General features: G+C 28.7%; 1 protein-coding gene across 2 annotated transcripts in view; it reads left to right on the top strand.

The window, feature by feature from the left end:
• Window positions 1-20886, top strand: part of LOC142328176 (dual specificity protein phosphatase 10-like) — a 249020-nt gene that overhangs the window by 115765 nt on the left and 112369 nt on the right. For both annotated transcript variants that reach the window (XM_075371726.1, XM_075371727.1), the window contains one exon: window positions 15748-16407. In XM_075371726.1, coding sequence (XP_075227841.1) covers window positions 15748-16407 — 660 coding nt within the window. The remainder of the gene's footprint in view (window positions 1-15747; window positions 16408-20886) is intronic.

Genomic DNA, 20886 nt, shown 5'->3' with positions numbered 1-20886 from the left:
AGAGATATTGACCCCAAAAAGTTACCAACAAATTTTCCCATGTACATGAGTTTTTGTACCAAATTTCATTAAAATCGGTTTATCCAGTCAAAGGTTATTAAGCTTCAAACACTCCAAGACACGTACATACAAGCATTACCCCCTATTTTTTTATTTTTTAGTTTGTGTTCCCTGGATTGAAACGTCGAAAAATGTAAAAAAAAACCATACCTCATATTTTTGATTAATTACTTTTTTTTCTTTTTTCATTATAGCTCCAGAGACAGGAAAATAAAAATATTTGTTTGATGTTTCAATTACGTTACGTTGGAAATCCTGGTTACTAATAATAATAATAATTATTATTATTATCTTTGCGATAATTAAAATTCTCTCCCGTTTTAAGAATAAAGAAAACAAAAAAAATTTAAAACAGAAAACTGCTTTTCGAATTATAGAATGGAGAAAGTAATCTAATTCTTTTATTCGTTCATTTTAACAAATTAATCATTAAAATAGACTTTATTGATTTGTGTATTAATATATATCGTAAAATGTTCTATAAAAATCTGTTTTCAAAAATAAAGCTATTATCATAATCTAGAAATAAAATTGTTTCGTATATTTAAAGAAAATTAATGTACAAATAAATTTAAGTTTTTTTTGAATAGTTGTTACATTACTTACATGGAAATCGATACAAAAACAGTTTTTGATGATAATTTATGTAATTTATTTTCTAAGAATTCTAAAATGAAAGTTTCTTTGCTATAATCGTATATTACTTTAAAAGAAAATTTTTATTTTTGTTACATCATCTGAATAAGGATGAATATAGAATGTATATATATATAGTACTTTCGACTATAGAATAGAGGAATAAATAAATTTTACCGTTCTGTACTAACATTAAGTAAGTTCTTGCGTGCTAAGCTTTTCTAGTCTTTTTCTTTTTACTCTTTCTAATGTTTTCTCATTTTATTAGTTAAATTTACCTGTAAATTTTGTCACGCAACATCATATGAAAGGTTATTTACTGTAGGAAAAGTTTTTATTTATTCTATTTATATTTTAGTGATTTTACTAGAGTGCGTACTAGTATAATAAAAGAAAAAAAAAATATATATTAGAACTGAAAAAAAGAGAAACCGTGAATTCAGTTAATCGATTGTTTAAGTACGTTAGACGTGAAATTAGGGATAAAATTTTTTTATGTAATACATAGTAATAAAATCAAATTTCTTGAACTTTGTTTTTTATTGTACTATTTTATATTATTTTTTTCAGAATTACATTCTCTACAAGTTTTGATATTAAATTTTATGCATTTATTAGTTGATGTTTTTGTATTACAAATGTAAAAAAAACGTTTTTAGACGACAATTTTTTGTTCCATGTGCACTAAACCACTTTCATATTCCTTTCACCGACTAAACTAGAAAAGGGAACGAACAAGGATCGTTTCATACACACGCAGAGTAAAAAAAATACTACCTTTCACCAGTATGCCAGGGTCGGCACTGCGTAAGCAACAGTTCTCTCTCCCTCGCAGCGTGTAGCTTTTTATGTGCGCATGCGCACAGCCAAACACCACGCCGTTGGAACCGTGAAGCTCACAGTTCCATACAAAGATTTTTGTATCTTTTTCATAAACTGGGGGATGGCTACTGACATTAAGCTTAAGGATTATATATTGTACAAGTATAAAGAAAGAATTAAAGAAAAATGACTCATTATGTTAAATGTTATCGATAATATTAATTGAAGATAGGGAGTGCTGCAGTACCACAGTGCCTATACGCGAGCCGCCACTGGTTGGAATACTATTTGCTTTTGATATTCAACAAGCGAGGCATTATTGACCTGTATAACAATATAAAACTTTCTCAAAATTATTTATTATTCAAGAAAGATATTTTGTTGTTACAATTTAAATGGAATTACATTTCACCGTCGAAGTTACCGTCTTGCTGGGTAGATAGCAGAGTTTAGTCATTCACACGCGAATCTATTGTTTGCTATTCGTAACCGTATAACTGTAGGGCGAATACTCTAAATTGTATGGACTAACATTTAGGGATTTATACGACAGGGAGGGTTCCACTGTACAAAATCCGGGTAGTATCCTTAAAAGTATCATTTTTCGTGTATTAATGCATTTTTAAGCCATGTTTGTTTCTGAATGCATTGTTTGTGTTTTAGAGCGTTCTATTATTAAACAGCGTTTTACCTTTCTCAAATTAATATACCATTAAGTGTATATATTTTTCTCTCAGTGTATTCAATTAAAAATACAACGAACAAAATAAATTCTTCACAAAACCTTACTAGAAATATTATGACTATAGCATACAATTATTAATTAAGCTAACTTTTAACTTAATTAAAATAATGACCCAATTTTTTTAACGATGTAATTTTGTATAGAATTTACAGGAACACAGTGTTAGAGTATATTATACAGTATTAAAATCAAAGCGTGATTTATATTTTATTTAGTTAGTGTGTATATAAGTATACGGATTGTATTGTGCAGTAATAGGTCCTGGGGTCGTCGTGGTATGGTAAGCGGCTAACAATAGTTATGAGTCATTCCTTCTGTTAGCTGGTTTGCCTTCCTCCTCAACCTCCTCTTGTGTCGTGTTCAGTGTCGACGATGACTGCGATCTGCATCCACTCGAGCCGATACGATTGAATACTTACTTATAACCTGCTCCTTCATCTCAGTAACCTCCCTCTTCTTTTCTATCCTACTTTATTATTTACTATCTTTATCGCACTCTTGTCGACCTCACCTCATCATACTTCGTACTTGACTTCTCTTTTTTTTCTTCTTTTCTTTAATATTAACATACACGGTCGTTCACCGTCCACTTACATTTTTACGTACACGCGATTAACGAGTGATCAAGAGTAATAACAGTTTTTTTTTAATGCTTGTTCCATCTGAATTTTATAACAGTTTTATGTTCGCAAATAATAAATTTAAACAGTTTGATAATTGTTAATACAGTAATTACTTTTGGGGAATACACCGGTTTAAATTTTTAATTTAGATTAAAACAATAGAATAATGATATATACATAAAACAGAGCAGAATATTCATGCTTTGTTAGGGTTTTATAATAAATACTATATTTTATGGAAGGGTTATGAAAATAGGAACTATAATATGGTTTCTTTGATGTTGGGGGAGTTATCCTACGCTCTTGAATGCAACGCATCAAATTAAATTTAATGTGATGACATGACTAATTTCAAACCTCTTAATAAATAATATTATATTTATATTCTGCTCTAAGGACATTGAGTGGTTAGATTGTAGGGACACTGACTTCAGAAGTAGCATATTAAGTGATGCTATGAAAAATAATCTTTGTTTATAAGAGTGCTTGCCACTTAATAATGAACCTAAAACATGATTTGTTAAGAAAATCGTGAAAAGTTTTATCTTTTCGAAAACTTTTTGATTCAAACAAAATTAATAAGTGGAAGTAATACCAGTGGAACTGACAGTGGTCAGTGGAACTGACCACTGCATTTATATTATTAACTTGAACATTTTATTTTTTCACGTTTTGTATGTAATTATTATTGGTTGTTAAACCAATTTTCCAATTTTAGATTGCATATGTATATATATATATATGATATCTGTACCATAAATAGTTTTTTCAGGTTTATTTCAGAACATGCAGACTAAAAAATATTTTCTCGTTGTCTTTACCACCGAAACAAATTAATTTTTCACACTATGTATGCCAAGTCCCCTGAAAAATCATACTTTGATCAGATCTGTAAATAATATTTTCATTCTGTACACTAGATGGTAGATGGTAAACATCGTTACTCACAGAGAAACCAACTTAATTTAATTGGTTCCTGTTTATTACAGTTAATATCATTAAAAAAATCTGATATGGGCACTACATGACTTCCTTGTACGCCTTTTAAATTACTTATATACATTTTTTTAAAATGAAAAATACATAAAATTTTATTTTCATTAATTCCTTCTGATATTTTTTCGTATATATTTTTTTATTGTTATTGAATTATTATTTATCGTAAATTTTTTTACAATCAGAATTTAATAATTATTAATACATTTATATATTAAATAAATTTAAAAAAGAAAAGGAGATGGAGTGATTCGAACCGATGTGCCCTCCCCTTGTAAGATCCAAATATTTCATTAGGCTACAATCTGGAACCATTGAAAATAAGTACCACTTATGATATATCGTTGAAAAGCTGTCAATTACGGCTTATTATTGCACTTAAGAAAAAATCAAAAATCCTAATTTTTTGGATTTTGGACACTTTCGGTTCTGTCGATTGCAATCAAAAAGAGGGGTGCACAACTAGATGTTACAACAGTTTTAACTCCAAAATTTTAACATCCTACGGCTAATCGTGTTTGAGATATGCGAGATACATACATAAGTAGATAACACTCCAAAACTAGTCACAATGGATATTTCCGTTGAAATCTGAAAATCGAAATTTTTCACAATCACAATACTTTCTTTACTTCGTACAAGAAAATAAAAATGCTGACAACACAATTGTAAGATTTTCCCGTTACGCGGCTTTTTCCTGATGCACGGCTTACTCAAACATACACATAACTTATAAAAGTGTAGCACTAAAAATATACCAGTGCTACACTAGCGCTCCTTGTGGTGGCAAGAAATACTACTGACGCAATATACCCACTTATCGACTAGTTTAAAGCATTTTTTTTGGGGGGTGCGATTTTTTCAAAAAAACATTTTTCAAATATTATTATTATTTTTTAATTGGTAATAAATGCGCTTAAGAAAAATAAGACCTTAATTAGGCGAAATTTCGAGATACTGAGGGTGACCTTGCTCTACAGAAGTATCCACTTTACCTTTTAAGTTGAAAATTTATTATCATCAATCCCCTATATATAGAAGTAACCTGATCAAGTTTTTTTCAAAATCGGTGTAGTAGTTCTGGAAATATAAGGTGATTTAGAGGGCGACACCAAACACATACACACGTACATAAGATGATTTGAAAAAAATTACGTCCGGGTTTTTTGGGTTCCTTATGTGAAAACGTCAAGATCCGGCGAAAACCGCATATGCCCAAATTTTACCGACCACAATACTTTCCCTTCTACTGCTATAGCGCTAGACGGGAAAGTAAAATTAGAGCTGATCGTGTAAAAAATGAAATTAATTTATTAATTTCGTGTGTGTGTGTGTATGTTTGCAGTGACATATAAAGCCTAAACAGCAATAAAGAAACTTCCTTGAATTAATAGAATAAACGTAGCAGTCCGTTATTTTACCTCACTGCAATTCTGGTTAATAAGACTGTTTCATGGCTTAAAGAAAATAAGTTCTATATTATAAAGTATAAGGTTATTGAAACTTTTAATTATTAAAGGAATAATTATTTGAAACCGATAAATTTAAAAACCATAATACCTTTTTAATAATTAATGTTGTATACATGGTTTGGGCCAAACCAATGAGTCAACGTTCAAAATAATTTTTTCTTTTCACCTACGTAGTATAAATTTAGTTGGGTGGATTACCTACTTAGTTATAGTTAGTTGACCCAGCATTTCTTATTAAATTGAATCCACTGTTTCATCACCTACTCGTATTTGTTTATTGTAATAATTGCTCTATTAATGGAGGACTATGTATGACTCAAGTTATTACTCATGCTTTATTTAATTTATTAGTCCTTTAACCTCAAAAATTAAATTTTCTTTTTTTTTTAAATTTATTATTTTTGCCTTGTAAATAAAAGTTTTAACCTTAAGGTTATACGTAAATTACTGTACCTATATTTATGTTTCTATATTTCAATTTTTTTTATACATTTTCCTCATGGCGTACGTAGCAAATTTTTAATAAGTAATCTTCCATTTTACTTATAACGTTAACGTTATACATCATGCTCTAGATGAGAAACAGTACTGTTAGGCTTTTGACAAGATTTGGCTAGCAGGGCTGCACTATAAACTGAAAAAGGTTTTACCACGTATTTTCTTCGTAGTGTTGAAATCTTACCTAAAATATAGGTGTTTTCAGGTTAAACATGGAGAGGTTTTGACAGATTTGTTCCTTATACAGTCGAGGGTACCTCAAGGAAGCGTTCTCAGACCCCATCTTGTATATTCTGACTTACCAATTACGGCAAATAACACAGTTGCAACGTTTGCTGACGATACTGCAATTCTTGCTGTCCACGAGTATCCAGTTAAGCGTCTCGTTTTATTCAAAATTATATCATTCTGCTCGAATCGTGGCTTACATGTTGGAAAATAAAAATAAACGAAAGAAAATCAAAGCACGTCACGTTCACCCTTTGTAAGGAATACTGTCCTCCTGTTTCGATCTTCAATGTTCCGATTACGAGATCTCAGGACTGTAAATATTTGGGTTTTCATCTTGACCAACGACTTACTTGGACGAAACATATCACATCTAAACGGAACAGTTGGATCTCATATTTAAAAACATGTAATGGCTGATAGGACATAGATCTCGGCTTTTTGTATAAAGTAAATTATTGATTTATAAATCAGTTTTGAAGCCTGTTTGGGCTTAGAGCTTGAATTGTGGAGTATAACATACAACTCCAGTATTGAAATATTTGAACGTTACCAGACAAAAACATTGCGAAAAATGCTAACATACCTTTGTACATAAGAAATAGCTTCATATATAATGATCTTAAGTTGCGAACCGTTCGGCAGGAAATCTCTCTGGTCAGCCTATGGTATCAAAATCGTTTGGATCGGCACCTGAGTTATTTGGCGGTCAATTTATTATAAAACACGATCAGTGATTTTTCAAGATTGCTGAGGAACAATGTTTGTTTGTCTTATCGTTTCAATTAGGTGACTTTATGGTATGGGTGTAGGGAGTGCTCTTCTATTTCATTTCGGAGTTATCGTTAAGTCACCAGCCGCTTGGTCTGTCTTGGACAGACCCACTAGATCCGCTAGGTCTTCCAGCGTTCAAGTCCTAGTAAAATCAGTTATTTTTACACGGATTTGAATACTAGATCGTGGATACCGATATTCTTTCGTGGTTGGATTTCAATTAACCACACATCTCAGGAGTGGTCGAACTGAGACTGTACAAGACTACACTTCATTTACACTCATACATATCATCGTCATTCATCCTCTGAAGTATTATCTGAACGGTAATTACCGGAGGCTAAACAGGAAAGGAGAAGTGGCTGTGACTATTTAATGTTGGTTGAAATATAGATCTTATTTACTTATTGTTCAATTATCTTGTTGAACAGATTGTAACGTTGCTGTCCCGTTATAATAATAATAAAAAAAAACTTTCCTGACATAGCTGTAGAGCACCGTTTCTTAACCTGGGGGTCGCGAAATAGGATTACAATTTTACACGTAACCAATAATAAAATCATTTTATGATGAAAAAATCATTTATTATGAACATTTTACTTACATTTTTAAGTACACATGTAAAGAAAATAAATTAATGAGGTGTTTGCGTTTGATGATTTTTGTTTAAACGTTTCTCCATACGTGGATCTTTATTATAAACACATAAAAGCAAATTGTTTTCAAGTGATAAAAGGCGATTCTTATATTTAGTTTTTTACGTAACTATGGGCATAAAACCATTTTCACAGAGGTAAGACGTGACGAGGAGATTAATATTTTCAATGCTTCTGTGACTAAATTTCTGCATTCCCTTCGACGAACAAGTCAAAACTTATTTAAGTCTTCATATGTTAATTGTAGTCGTAATGTTTTATCGCCAGACGTTTCGAAGAGCTGGTCGTGAATCTCAACCAGTAACTTAGCAGCTGCAACAACGTTTTCACATAATAGATTTTCTTCGAAAAATCATTTTTATATTCCGGGATATACTCCGCCAACTGAATTTTTTTTAAGTTCAAACATGAACTTTCTCAAAGCGGATATTATGCAAGCAGACCAATTTTTTAGTGTATAAAATAATGATTATTTTATAAATAAATTATTGTGATTTTAAAAGTAAAATATAGATAAGTGTGTCAATTATTATAAAAATAAAATTGATGAGACTAATTTATATTAACCATCTTTTTATCTAATAAAAGTAGGACTCAGTACGTACTAAATATGTCATTTCAGGTACTCAAATATTACGGTATTAAAGTATTATAATATAAAAATAATAAAATAGGCTATTTTTCTCATTGTTTTTGACCTCGCTTATTTATAGTTTAATCAGCAATACTTTTTTTCAACGAATGACAGTATTTATTTATTTTATGCTGATGTAATATTTTATTACATACTTATAAGTGCAGTTATTTTAATTTTATATATATATATATATTTTCTTTTTCTTTGTTTTCTTTTTTTCTAATAACAATTAATTTAGGTTGAGTCATTTTTAATTTTAGAGTTATACTGTGTAGAATCTTTCTTTTTATTAGAAATTAAGTTTTTATGATTTAGTGAAAGTAGTAAAACCTTTTTCTTTAGCATTATGTTTTATAATTATTATTTTAAGTCACTGGTAAGTTATTTTTATTATTCTGCTATTAATTTTCTATCCTTATCTCTTGTGTTCCTTTTTGTTTTGTGCTAATCATAGATTTGAAATATATATTACATTCTAATAACGTATAGGTATTTTTACATTACAACACTCAAAAAAAAAATTGTTTTTCTTAAAACTCTTTCGCTTCATTATTTCCTTCTAGTTATAAATTAATTAATCCTGAATATTTTTTTCTTTTCGTTCCGACCACTACGATCACCTGTGATCATCACAGGTTCACAACTAGATGTTCACATTAGATGAACATCTAGCATTTGATTGAACCAAAAGTGTCCAAAAAAGTTCAAAATTAAAAAAAATTTAGTTTTTGGACTTTTACTTAACTGCACTAATAAGCCCGCATTGAGAGCTTTTCAACGATGTATCATAAGTGGTACTTATTTTCATTGGTTCCACAGTTTTTTTGCCAAATATTATTTAAATTAATGAAATATTTGGATCTTGAAGGCACATCGGTTCAAATCAGACTTCATCCTCTTTTTTTTTTTTAACTTTTTCTTTATATTTAAATATATTGATTTATTAATAAATTAACCTCTGATTGTAAAAAAAAAATTACGATAATTAATAATTCAATAATAACAATAAATAAATAAAAAATTAAAACATATCAGAAGTTATTAATGAAATAAAATTTTATGTTCTTTTCATTTAAAAAAAATGTGTATATGTAATTTAAAAGGCGTACAAGGAAGTCATGTAATGCCCACATCTGATTATTCGTTTTTGTTTTCATTTTGTTGGTTACATCAAAATAATTTTAAAAACGTAGTATTAACGTAGTATTTTAAAAACGTAGATATAAGTCTATGGATATAAGACTTATTTAAAGACTAATAAAGGGAAGTTTACTCTGTCCTAATATTTCAGGTAACATTGTTGAATTAATAATTGTATAAATATTTGATGTTAATAAAAATTAATATTTTAGTACTTGTGTAATTGTCTACTTTATTAAAGAATTAGAGGATCTTATCTAACTTTCAAATGAATTTAGTTTAAATAAAGTGCAGCAAAAAATGTAATATGTAATATGCAAATATGTAATTTAATGGCCGTACAAGAAATGTAGTGTTCACATCAGATTTTTTAAATGTTTATTATAGTTCAGACAGTAAAAAGAGCTTAAGTATTGGATGGAATCAGCTGTTAATATTACCAGCTTATGAAGTAATTATTTCAAATAAATTTAGATAAAATTAATAAGTAATTATTTCAAATAAATTTAGATAAAATTAATTTTTAATTTAGTCTAATAACTTGTTTTATTGATCTGTTGTTTTAATTTTTGTTTTTTTTCTAGATATTTAAATACAATTAAAAGTCTATGATTTTTAAAAAAACACATAATATTTTAGATTATAACTCTTTAAAAATCCTAAAAATTCAACTCATTTCCATTTCTTTTTTAAATCAATCAATCACATGCAAGTTTTATTCATGATATTATTTTACTGTGAAGGCATAAATATTGTTTGTGATTTATCTGACTACTACTACATTATAAAGAGACAATCTTTTACTTTTTTTTCCCGATAACACGAAAACAACTCAATCAATCATTACGAAATTTTAATGTAGCTTTCTTATGTTTCCTGGAATGTTTACAACAGCTCAAACCTCACCAATCTCGCTACTATATAAATAATAATAAATGCGTAAAAAATACACAAAATGTGAATTAAATGAGAAAACTAAGAGGTATAATTTTTTGTTGTTTTATATTGAAATATATTTTCTGTGTATAAGGAAATAAATTATTATAACCATAATTTGATGAAATAACGAGTAGACCCTACGTCTACATCGGCCAGATCACAGATATGAAGAAAAACGTCCAGCGTCTTTTTTTTAGCTCCGGGACCACCGTTAGGTATTACTTCAGAGGTTTTGTAGCGTGTGAAAATGTCATGCCTGACCAGGATGACATTTTTCACACGCTATTTTTAATTTTCTAGTACTTTTAGTATTGATAATCGTTACAAGAATCTAAGCCAGGGCGTTCTCTAAGACTTAAAGAGCAACGTATGTCCCCGTACCTCCTCACTGCCCCCCACTCGTACAAGCACAGACGATAGGTAGCTCAACAGGGGGCTGTCCTTCCCCCTACGTCTTCCACCCGGGCTTCAATCTGCTCCCAATTTTCTGTAATCATTTTCCTTCCTCTTTACAATGTCTGGAATCAGCTTCTCTGTGGTTAGCTATCTCCTTAAACCCTTCAACATGTACGGGACAGCAGTTTCACGTGTCACCCGTTCGAGATTACAATTTAATTTTGCCCCATCTCATCGAGGACATTCAAAGAAGGCAATTCTGAAACATCCTTCAACCAAACCGGTACAGATATTTCCCACATTCTTTATCTATACCTTTTAATATCCGGTAAATTGTGAATAACAATAACTCTGATAGCAACAACCCTCTCATAATTAATAAAAACTATTTCCAATTTTTCAAGTTCTATACCATTCGTTCTCAAAGTGGGCTATAACGCCTTCTTGTGGGCGCTGTAGGCCTTCTTTGGGGGGACGGACGGTAGAAGCCCCACAGAAATTGGGAACGTTCAGACGATCTAGAAAGGCGATGGCTGATTAAAAAAGAAGGGAAAAAACTATGTTTTTTCTGATATTTTAAACTAAAATGTTAAGTAAAATGTAAGTTTAAACTCAGATATAGATATGCCACGTTTAAAAACAATAATTGTAATCGCTGTTTATAAGAGCGCATCTTAAAAACAGCAATTGCCATTATTATTTTTAACAGGTGGTAAGTCTAAAACTTTTGGGAGCGCTACAACATATTTCAAAAATGTTTGAGAATCAATGTTCTATACCATATAGTGCGGAAGAAGCCGCATGATGACTAAATTATAATAATTTTTCTTCTTTTTTTATAGTTGTTAACGTATGTTAACTTAAATCTTTAAAAATCTAGTAAGAAATCTTATTTTGAAGTAAATAAAAATCAACTGAAAATGTATTAACATTTTTTTAAAGAAAAAAATATTTTTTACGCATATTATTTAATTTTCATTACAAAAAAATAATACAAAATTAGTACTTAAATCTAACAAATTTTTTTTAAATAAGGTAAAAATCTGACTTACGACACTAGGACTTACAACTGGGAGTGTGATATATATTTTTTTTATTATTAAGTTGAATTAATAGTTAGTAACTTGGATGAAATAATTAAACGTGCCAATATATTAAGTTTTTAATAATAATATCTTTTATATATAATGGAACAATTTTAAAACAAAAATATTAATCAAGTTGCTACGTTTAAACATAAAATTAATCAAATTTTATGTAGGCGTAACGTAATTAGTTAGTGATGTTTCTGATTATAACTACAACTTTTTCGTAATAAATAATTAGAAATTTTTTAATAGTGTTGAAAAAAGTTGCGCATAAAAACTTCTATTTTTCAACAGAAGTTATTGTATTAATCTAGGTAACAGGAAATTATTCAACTCTGTTCTCTTTGGCAAAAAACAAAAACTTTTTAAAAGGTTTTTCTAAACAATCTTAAGAAATTTTTGTTGTAAAAAATTGCCTTAATATTTTCCAGTCAGTCCATCTCGGCGTAACCTTAATGACGTGTGACAAAAAATTAGTCTTCCTTAGTTACATCAACTAGATAAATTTGTGGTACTCCTAAAGTACTGTTGTTAAATTCAAATTAAAATGCTTAATTTTTATGTTAGCTTGTGTGTTAATTAGATTTGTCAAATAATATATTTATATAATTAGAATTTTTATAAGCGAATATTTCTTATTTTTGGATCTCAAATCATCAAATAATACAAAATTTCTGGGAATTAGATTTGTGATCATTTACGAAAACCTACTTTTAAATATTACAACATCGGAAAGAAGGTGGGGCTGAAATATAACGTTATATATAAATAAATTATGTGATGACGTTTGAAAAAAGTGTATGTATATAAATATTCTTCTTATTAAGTAATAATTATAGTACACTAATTGGGTATGCTTAACTTAAATTACAGTATCTATCTTTCTGTCTGATATTGTGTATAAATAATGTTTTTTAATTTATTTATAGTGACGTTGTAATCTTGTTTTGGCTTGGCACCTTTGTAAAAGAAAATGAAAAAAAGCCAACTTGTTTTAGTTAGCATGTATTCCGTTGCCTATAAACATACTCAAATCAACAAGACTGGCGTGGCAATGATGTAAATTATAAATTAGCACTTTATTTATTATTAATTCAGTGTTAATTTATAGGATTTAATTTTGTTAAAATTATCTCTCAACTTTAAATCTGTAACTAAATGATTAATTCAGTCCGATTTTCATTTTCTTATATATACACTAATTTAATTTGAATAGCATAGGCCAAATATGTTACATATCATACGTAATACACATCTCTGTACATCTACACATCTCTTCAGTGGCGATTCGTACCTAAAATTAGTGGTGGTGCTGTTCCAGAACATGTTTTTCTAGGCCTTCTCAAGGCCATGGTTAAGTTTTCTGTAAAAGAAAAGAACCGAAAAAAAGAATCAAACCGAATAGCTGGAAGAAGGATAATAATCAAATTCTACATTTTTATCACATTCAAGAATTTGGTACACGGTTTAACCGAATAAGTAATAAAATGTCAATGCAGATAATATTTTTTGGTACCATTAGATAGCTTATAAAATAATAATAACTTAATAAAATGTCCGTTTAAGAACACTATAGTCCAGTGGTGCTAAATTTAAATTTCTGTACACAGAAACAAATACATAACTAGTTTTTACTAATTACCTTCTCTTTCAGTCTTCCAGCGTGTTTTCGGACAGATTTGGTCATCAAAGAGCCCTTACTTTCCGCCATCTTCTGATCACTACTGAAAAAACACCTAAACCGCTTTTATATTCCTTCCACCGACTAAACTAGAAAAGGGAACGAACAAGGAACGTTCCACACACGCGGAGTAAAAAAAAAATACTTTCCACCAGCACGCCAGGGTCGGCACTGCGGGAGCGACAGTGCTCTCTTTCCCTCGCGTGGAGTTTCCTATGTGCGCATGCGCATAACAGCCAAACACCACGCTGCTGGAACTGCGAAGCGCACAGTTCTATACAAAGATTTTTGTATCTTTTTCATAAACTGGAGAATGGCTACTAATATTAAGCTTAAGGATTATATATTGTACAATTATAAAAAAAAAAAAGGATTCATTATATTAAATGTTATCGATAATATCAAGTGGGAATAGGGGATCGTGCAGTTCCACAGTGCCTATACGCAAGCCGCCACTACATCTCATTTATAAAAGCTGATAATATATATTATATATTATCGAAGGTTGGTATAATCTTCAACAATTCTACCAACAGTTACCATAAAAATCATTGATAATACTAGAGACGTGTATTAAGCCAGTAGTTGTGAGTAACCGCATATTTCCTTCCCTTCCTATTATATCATTCACGATAGAATAATTATTTATTTACAACTGCCATGTACAGCAAACACGTATTAGTTGAAAAAATTAAAGAATTTGGCAGAGTAATAATGGGGGCGTTTTGGCGTAAATATAATTTATAATTCTAGAATTAATTTAACAGATTATTCAGGTATGTAATGTAAGAGAGATTTATAATAAAAAAATTTCCCATCGCCCTTAGAAGATTTTTCAATCGCTTTTCTCTATTTTCGTGTAATTTATTTGTTTTTATTTCGTTAATCACTTGGTTCATTAAGTATTTCTTTTAATTACACTTCATATTGTATAAAATAAACAGATTATAGCCAACCTCCGTGGCTGAATAAGGTAGCATCTCGGTATTTCGTGTGGAGGCCCCGGGTTCGAATCCCGGCAAGGCATGGGGTATTCTCATACACTATCAATATCCACTGGGCTAATAACTATAGCTGTTGATTTCCGCTCTTTCATTACAAAACAAAAAACCAGATTGAAGTTTAAAACTATGTTTTAAATTGAAATAAATTCTAAAAACCATGATTTCAGATTTAGAGGCATCATAATCACTTACATAATTAACCTCTTAAGAGATCTAAAAATGTTCCTTTTGTTAAGTTTTTTTAATTACCGAGTAGAAGTTAACTTTTGCTGACCGATTATGGAAACTAAATAGATTTGTATATTTGTATTAATAACATGGATTTAAAAGTAAAAGTACTTTTTTGAATCTATAATTTTTACATCAATAGGCCTTCAAACCACTATAAGAATTTGCCATCCCACTCCAATAATTTGTGATACATTTTTTTTTTCAATTTAAGACCTTTTTTAATTTAAATTCATATCGCAAGTTTCCCATTGAATTTAAGATGTAAAAATCTTAATTTTTTACTTACTTTTTATTACTCTTACTTTTTATTATTTCTTGAAAAAGAAAATTCGCTAACAATTTTCACTCCCTTCCTAGAAACTTTGTTTATTCAGAATTCTGTCTGTGTGTTTGTATTTTTTAAATAATCTTAAAACGTTCTTTTTTAAACTTATTATTACCACTTAGAGATTATTTTCTTAGAAAATAATTTTACACGAATACTTCCCCTTGAGTATGGGCGTATGGGAGTCCCAAAATGAAAAAAAAAATCAGAAAAGTTTTGAAAAATTAATTGCATAATTTGACCGGCATAGCCGGAAAATCCTCGCATCAAATGAGGCGTTGGTGTATTGTTTTGTAAATTAATTTCGTTAATGTTCTCGTTTAAGTTTTTTCGGGTAACTTTAGTCGATGATTTTTTAAATGAAAATGTAATCTTTTAAAAAACGATTTGAAGATAATTTTTCATTAATTACTTATGTATAATTTAACAGATACAAAGTTCTAGTTTCCAGTTTTAGAAAAATATGTAATAAACTAATAGTTATTTATTTAGGTTTTCAATGTGTATGCGTAGTTAAGTGATGATTTTTAAGAAAATTACAACAAAAAAAAAACGCTGACGAGTTCAGTAATTTAACAAAAATAATGAATAAATTCATTATTATTTTTTATTGTGTTTTGTTTGTCAAATTTTAATAAAAATTTTTTATAAATTTTAAGCAAATTTAATGAAAAGTAATTTTGGATGTATTTTTATAACTTAATATTCTATCCATTTGTAAATTGTTAAGACTTGGTAACGAATTGATATATATATTTATAGATCGTTTGTTTTGTTTTTGTGTGTCCGGATATAGGTTTTGCAGTACGTCGTAACAGCGGTGGTCGAATAATAATGTCTACAGGCGGCGTGTGTTGCTCGAGTCCGAGCCCTAGCCAGAGCGTCGTAAGCCCGAGAGATGGTTTAAGATTGACTTTTAATAGAAGTCTAAGCGAGCCGGGCCCGGTGACCACATCACCCAGCGCCTCCTCGTTGGCTGTGTCCACCGCAACGTCTGCAAGCGATCACCATCTCCCACCACCCGCTAAAAGATTCAAACTGGAGTCCGTCAGTCTACCCGCTAGCCCTTGCGGCGAAAGTTCTACATTACAAAGATCGCTTGTTATGAAAAGAGTTAGTGCGTTACATCCGGACGCTTTGGTATCAAAATTAGAACATTGTTTACTCGTCGACTGCAGACCGTTTTTAGCTTATAATGTTAATCATATACGGGGTTCCATTAACGTTAATTGTTCTGATAGATTTAATAGAAGACGTTTACAACAGGGTAAAGCTACATTAGCCGATTTGGCTACTACTAGAGAAGGCAAAGATTTACTAAAGAAGCGAAATTTTAAGGAAGTAGTCGTGTATGACGACGCGACTGACGATATGGACCATTTACCCAGTTCGCATCCGTTATTTCTAATTTTGACCAATTTAGTTGAGGACAATCGGGAACCTGCTCTTCTGTTAGGTAAGTTAACTGTTTATTTATTTAAAATTTATAATTTCGTAAAAACAAAACTTTTTAAATTTATTCCTTTTGCTTTAAATGGTTGATTAATTGTTTAAAATAATTTTATTGTACGGGTGTTTTTTATTATAATATTTAATTTTTTGTTAAATGAAGTCATATAATTTTAAATATTAAACAATTCTCGACTTTTTCATAATTTTTTTGTAATTATATGAAAACGTTCGATGTATATAAAAATTATCTTACAATGACTGAAAAGGAGGAACTGTACAAATCTCTTAAATTTATTAGCGTTTTGAATGATTGACATTCTCATTCTCAGAATTTGTTAAGTATTTAATAACTAAATACTTTTTGATATATTATATAATTATGTATTGTATAACTCATGTTAGGAATATTATATGTGTACTTAACAGATAAAAATAAAGAAATTATTTCACCTTTTAACGGGAAATTTCAAGTGAAACCGTGGAAAAACCATCATTAAAGTAAATAATTAATGAATCAAAAAGAAATATGGTTATAATAAATGTTAATACATTTATTTTATGAAATAATTATAATATTACGTAAAAATAATAAAATAAAATCAGATTGGTACAGAAAGTAAAAAAAATTGAATTTGCTACATATTTTAGTATATATTTAACTTAGTTCAGCATATGTATAGATAATTTAGGTTTATACGTTTAATATCATTCAAAAAATAATCTACAAAGAAATATATATATATATTTAAAGAAAATCATTAATTTTAGATAGATTGGTCGGAAGATTTTTTAATTAAAAATGGAAACATGATAGGGGTTTTTTCAGCAAACTAATACTACTATGGTATGTACTCTAAAAATAATTCAGTTTTGTTTTGATTCAGGTAAACGGTTTTTGTTTTTTTTTATTTTTTTTTGGGAGATAAATTATATTTTTTTAATGGAGTTGTTAGAATATTTAATTTGTTAAAAAGAAATCGTTAATACATGACTTATATTTATTAGGATCAAAGAAAGATTTGACAGTTAATTTTTAATATCCCGATACGCATTGTGATTTTTTTTTTTTAAGTAGCCACTAGGTATTATATTATTATGTTTTAAATGTAAGTATAGTTAGTTATAATAAATATTTAATAAAAATGACAAGTTTATTGATTTTAAGATATTTCAAAATAAAATTATGAGGTTTAATGTTTAGTTTTTTCATTTAATTTTTCTTAAAAATTATTATTAAATATTTTTTTATAAAAATCAGTTAAATAATTTGAAAAAAATTACTTTATTTTTGTGGGTTTTTTTTAGTTACAATGGACAATGGAAAAACAAAAAAGTATGTTTTATGAATTTAAAACCTTATTGCTTCTAAAAAAAAGATAAATGATTTTTTATATTCATACTCGTAATTTAACAAAGAATTGGTTTGTACCAATTTATACCAAAGAAATAATTTAAAATTATAAAAAAATTTAATTGATTTAATATTAACTCTCTCTCTCTCTCTCTCACTCTCTCTCTCTCTCTCTCTCTCTCTATATATATATATATATATAGAGTTAGTACCTTAACTTTCTCATTTATCAGCCGATACTGCTGTTTGTCTACAAATAACGTGTTCATATTCAGTCTTTCACACTTTTTAAATTTTTACTTAAGATCTCTGATTTTAAATCACCATAAAATAGTGAAAGTGGTAATACACTCATGTCTCAATCTTTTACTGTGGCAATGAATAATATACTGTGAAATTCTCATAAAATATTTTGAATGAAATTAATCCAAAATTTTTTTAAATTATTAATCTGACATTTCAGTTTATTAAAAGTTACTTAAATTTGAATTTCGTTATTTTATTATCATTCTGGTTGAAATATGTAAACTATTTAAAATGTAAAAGATTTACAAAAATAATCAATAATATTTGTTATTATACCGGAATTTAAACAACTTTACTATTTCGTAAATAAGATTTTGAAAGATGGACTACTTTTGTATGTAGTCCATCCATTCAAAATCCATAAATCCCTACTTTTGAATATGAACACGTTATCGGCTGATAACTTACAAAGTTAGTGCACTAACTCTTAAATATTAGAGTTAATCTTAATCGATTTAAAAATCCAACAAAAGATTGAATACAAAGCAGACTGGTTCAAACAAGGACAGGTTTTTATGCAGAAAAGTAGTCTGTTTTGAATTAATATCGATTTAAATATTAAAAATATATTCCTTAAAATGCTTTTGTGGTATGTAAATACAAGCGAAATATGAAAAATAGAAAAAGTATTAAAAGAGATTTGTAATGCGTTGTTACGGTAAGATGTTAAAAATTAGATTTGGTTTATAAAATATGAAATAATAAAGTATTAAGACAATTAGTAGAAGAGAAACGTTTACGTCAGACTCTCGTAAAGATACGTACTAGAAGTGGTTGGTCATACGAGTCGACCAGGTTTAGTTAATTTTTGTCAAACATGTAGAATAATATAAAAATAACTATTCATGAAATAGATAACCGTGGATATAAAATGTAGTAATTACGTTGAAATGTTATCAAATTAATTACAGAACAGAACAGAATGTAGAATAACATCAAATTAATCAAATGAATAAAATAATAGCTCAAAAACAAAACAAAAATTATAGCTGTTGTATAGTTAACAGTTATAATTTTGGAAAACTAAGTTATATTTTATTTTAAATAATAGTAAAATACAATAAATTTGTACGTACTGTGTATGTATATATTTACAGTAATTATATTGTGATATTTGTTTTATATATATATGGTTGTAAGACCTTGGGAGCTCGAACACACACACATGCACATGTTATTCACGCAAGGACACCATGTCCACATTCTCTCAACATGATTCTTTTACAAGTCAAAAGTTTCGATGTATTTTATATATATTAAGTACTGGTATGCTACTTGTTTCTTTCTGGTTATACTCAGATCTCGTGTGTTCGTGTATAATTTTTACTATCTATAAGCTGTGTAACGTACAAATATATTACAGAGAACACTTGTCTTTCTATAAACTACTTGCGGTATACGTATTATTAACTTTCTGTGTATGTGTGTTTTGCCTGGTGTGGCCTCCACAAGGGCGGCCGATTCTCTCCCCCTCTTTTATGCTTTCAACACCGTGTTTTTGCTGTCCCTTTTAACTTCCTGATACAGTATTTGTGCACACAGCCTGCTCTTTAACTTCTTTGCAGCTTGGTCTGTCTTTCACGTTATAGTTTTTATTTTGTATATCAGCCTGAGCGGTTTCTTTTCTTTAATAAACTAAATAAACTATATTTTCAATAGTTATACAGTACAATTTTATTTAGAGGAAAATAAGTTCTTTAGATCGTATAATATTTATTACCTACTGAAACGATTACAATTTCCATATGCATTTTAACAATTCTTTAATATCTTCAGTCGAATATTCTGTTCAAAATGTTTTTAAAGTAATAAAAATTAAAATAAATTTTATCGCTGTGTCTTTATATTGGAAAGTTTTGTTTTTTTAACTTTGAAGGCTACTGCAATACCTACTTCGAATTCTTGTCGTGAATCGGATTTTAAACATAAAACTAAAAAAAATAAAGACTACTTACTCAGAAAACCATGTATTTTTATTTTAACAGTTCGTAGTTATTAAAACTATTGATATTCTTTCGTTTTATTTAAAAAATTTACGCAGTGTTTATGTATTTATTTTATATTTAAATGCGAAAGTTTGTGGTTCCATCTGTTTGTTTGTAACAGCATCACGCGAGAACGAACCGATCGTTTGCTTTAAAATTTTCAGAATACATTTGTTATCCCAGGAAAGGTTTTAAATAATAAATTGAGGCCCTAGTCTCCTTGGGGGTTAAAATATTAAAGATATTCATTAAAGTAACAATTAATCCTTTTACTTTATTATATTTCTGTCATCATGCCAACAGAAATATAATGAAGTAAAATTACTAATTCTTTTTTATTTAATAAATGTTTGTAAAATAATTAATATCCTCATAACCTTGAAGATAACGAATGGGTCGGAGGTCCAGGGGGCGGAGCCCCCTGTCTAGACTACTTGGTAATTTATGTGATTTTTTGGATAAATAAAATTAAAATTAACTTTAGTGATTAGAAAAACTTAATAAAAACAAATTCTTTATCATTACAATGAAATAATTTTAATACAAGTAATTAAAATGTACTGAAATCATTTGAATCTTTTAAAAAACAGGTAAAAAAGATTACTCGCGAAGCAATTTTTAAATTATTAGTAGACAGAGCTCCCACATACCGTGTTAAAACTGCTATTTTTTTATTAGTTTAACATCACAATCAATATTGATGTATAACAAAAAAATTAGTTCAAAAATATTCGCTATTTTATGCTTATATGAGATAGTAACGTAATTAAAATTTTATTTAATTGTAAAAAAAAAAATATTTATATAAACATATGAATTAAGTTTTTATTAAAAGTAAATT

This window comes from Lycorma delicatula, chromosome 7 (assembly GCF_047948215.1).
Source record: "Lycorma delicatula isolate Av1 chromosome 7, ASM4794821v1, whole genome shotgun sequence".
Lineage (NCBI taxonomy): Eukaryota > Metazoa > Arthropoda > Insecta > Hemiptera > Fulgoridae > Lycorma > Lycorma delicatula.
The sequence above is the reverse complement of the archived record's forward strand: the minus strand, read 5'-3'. Positions and strand labels throughout refer to the sequence as shown.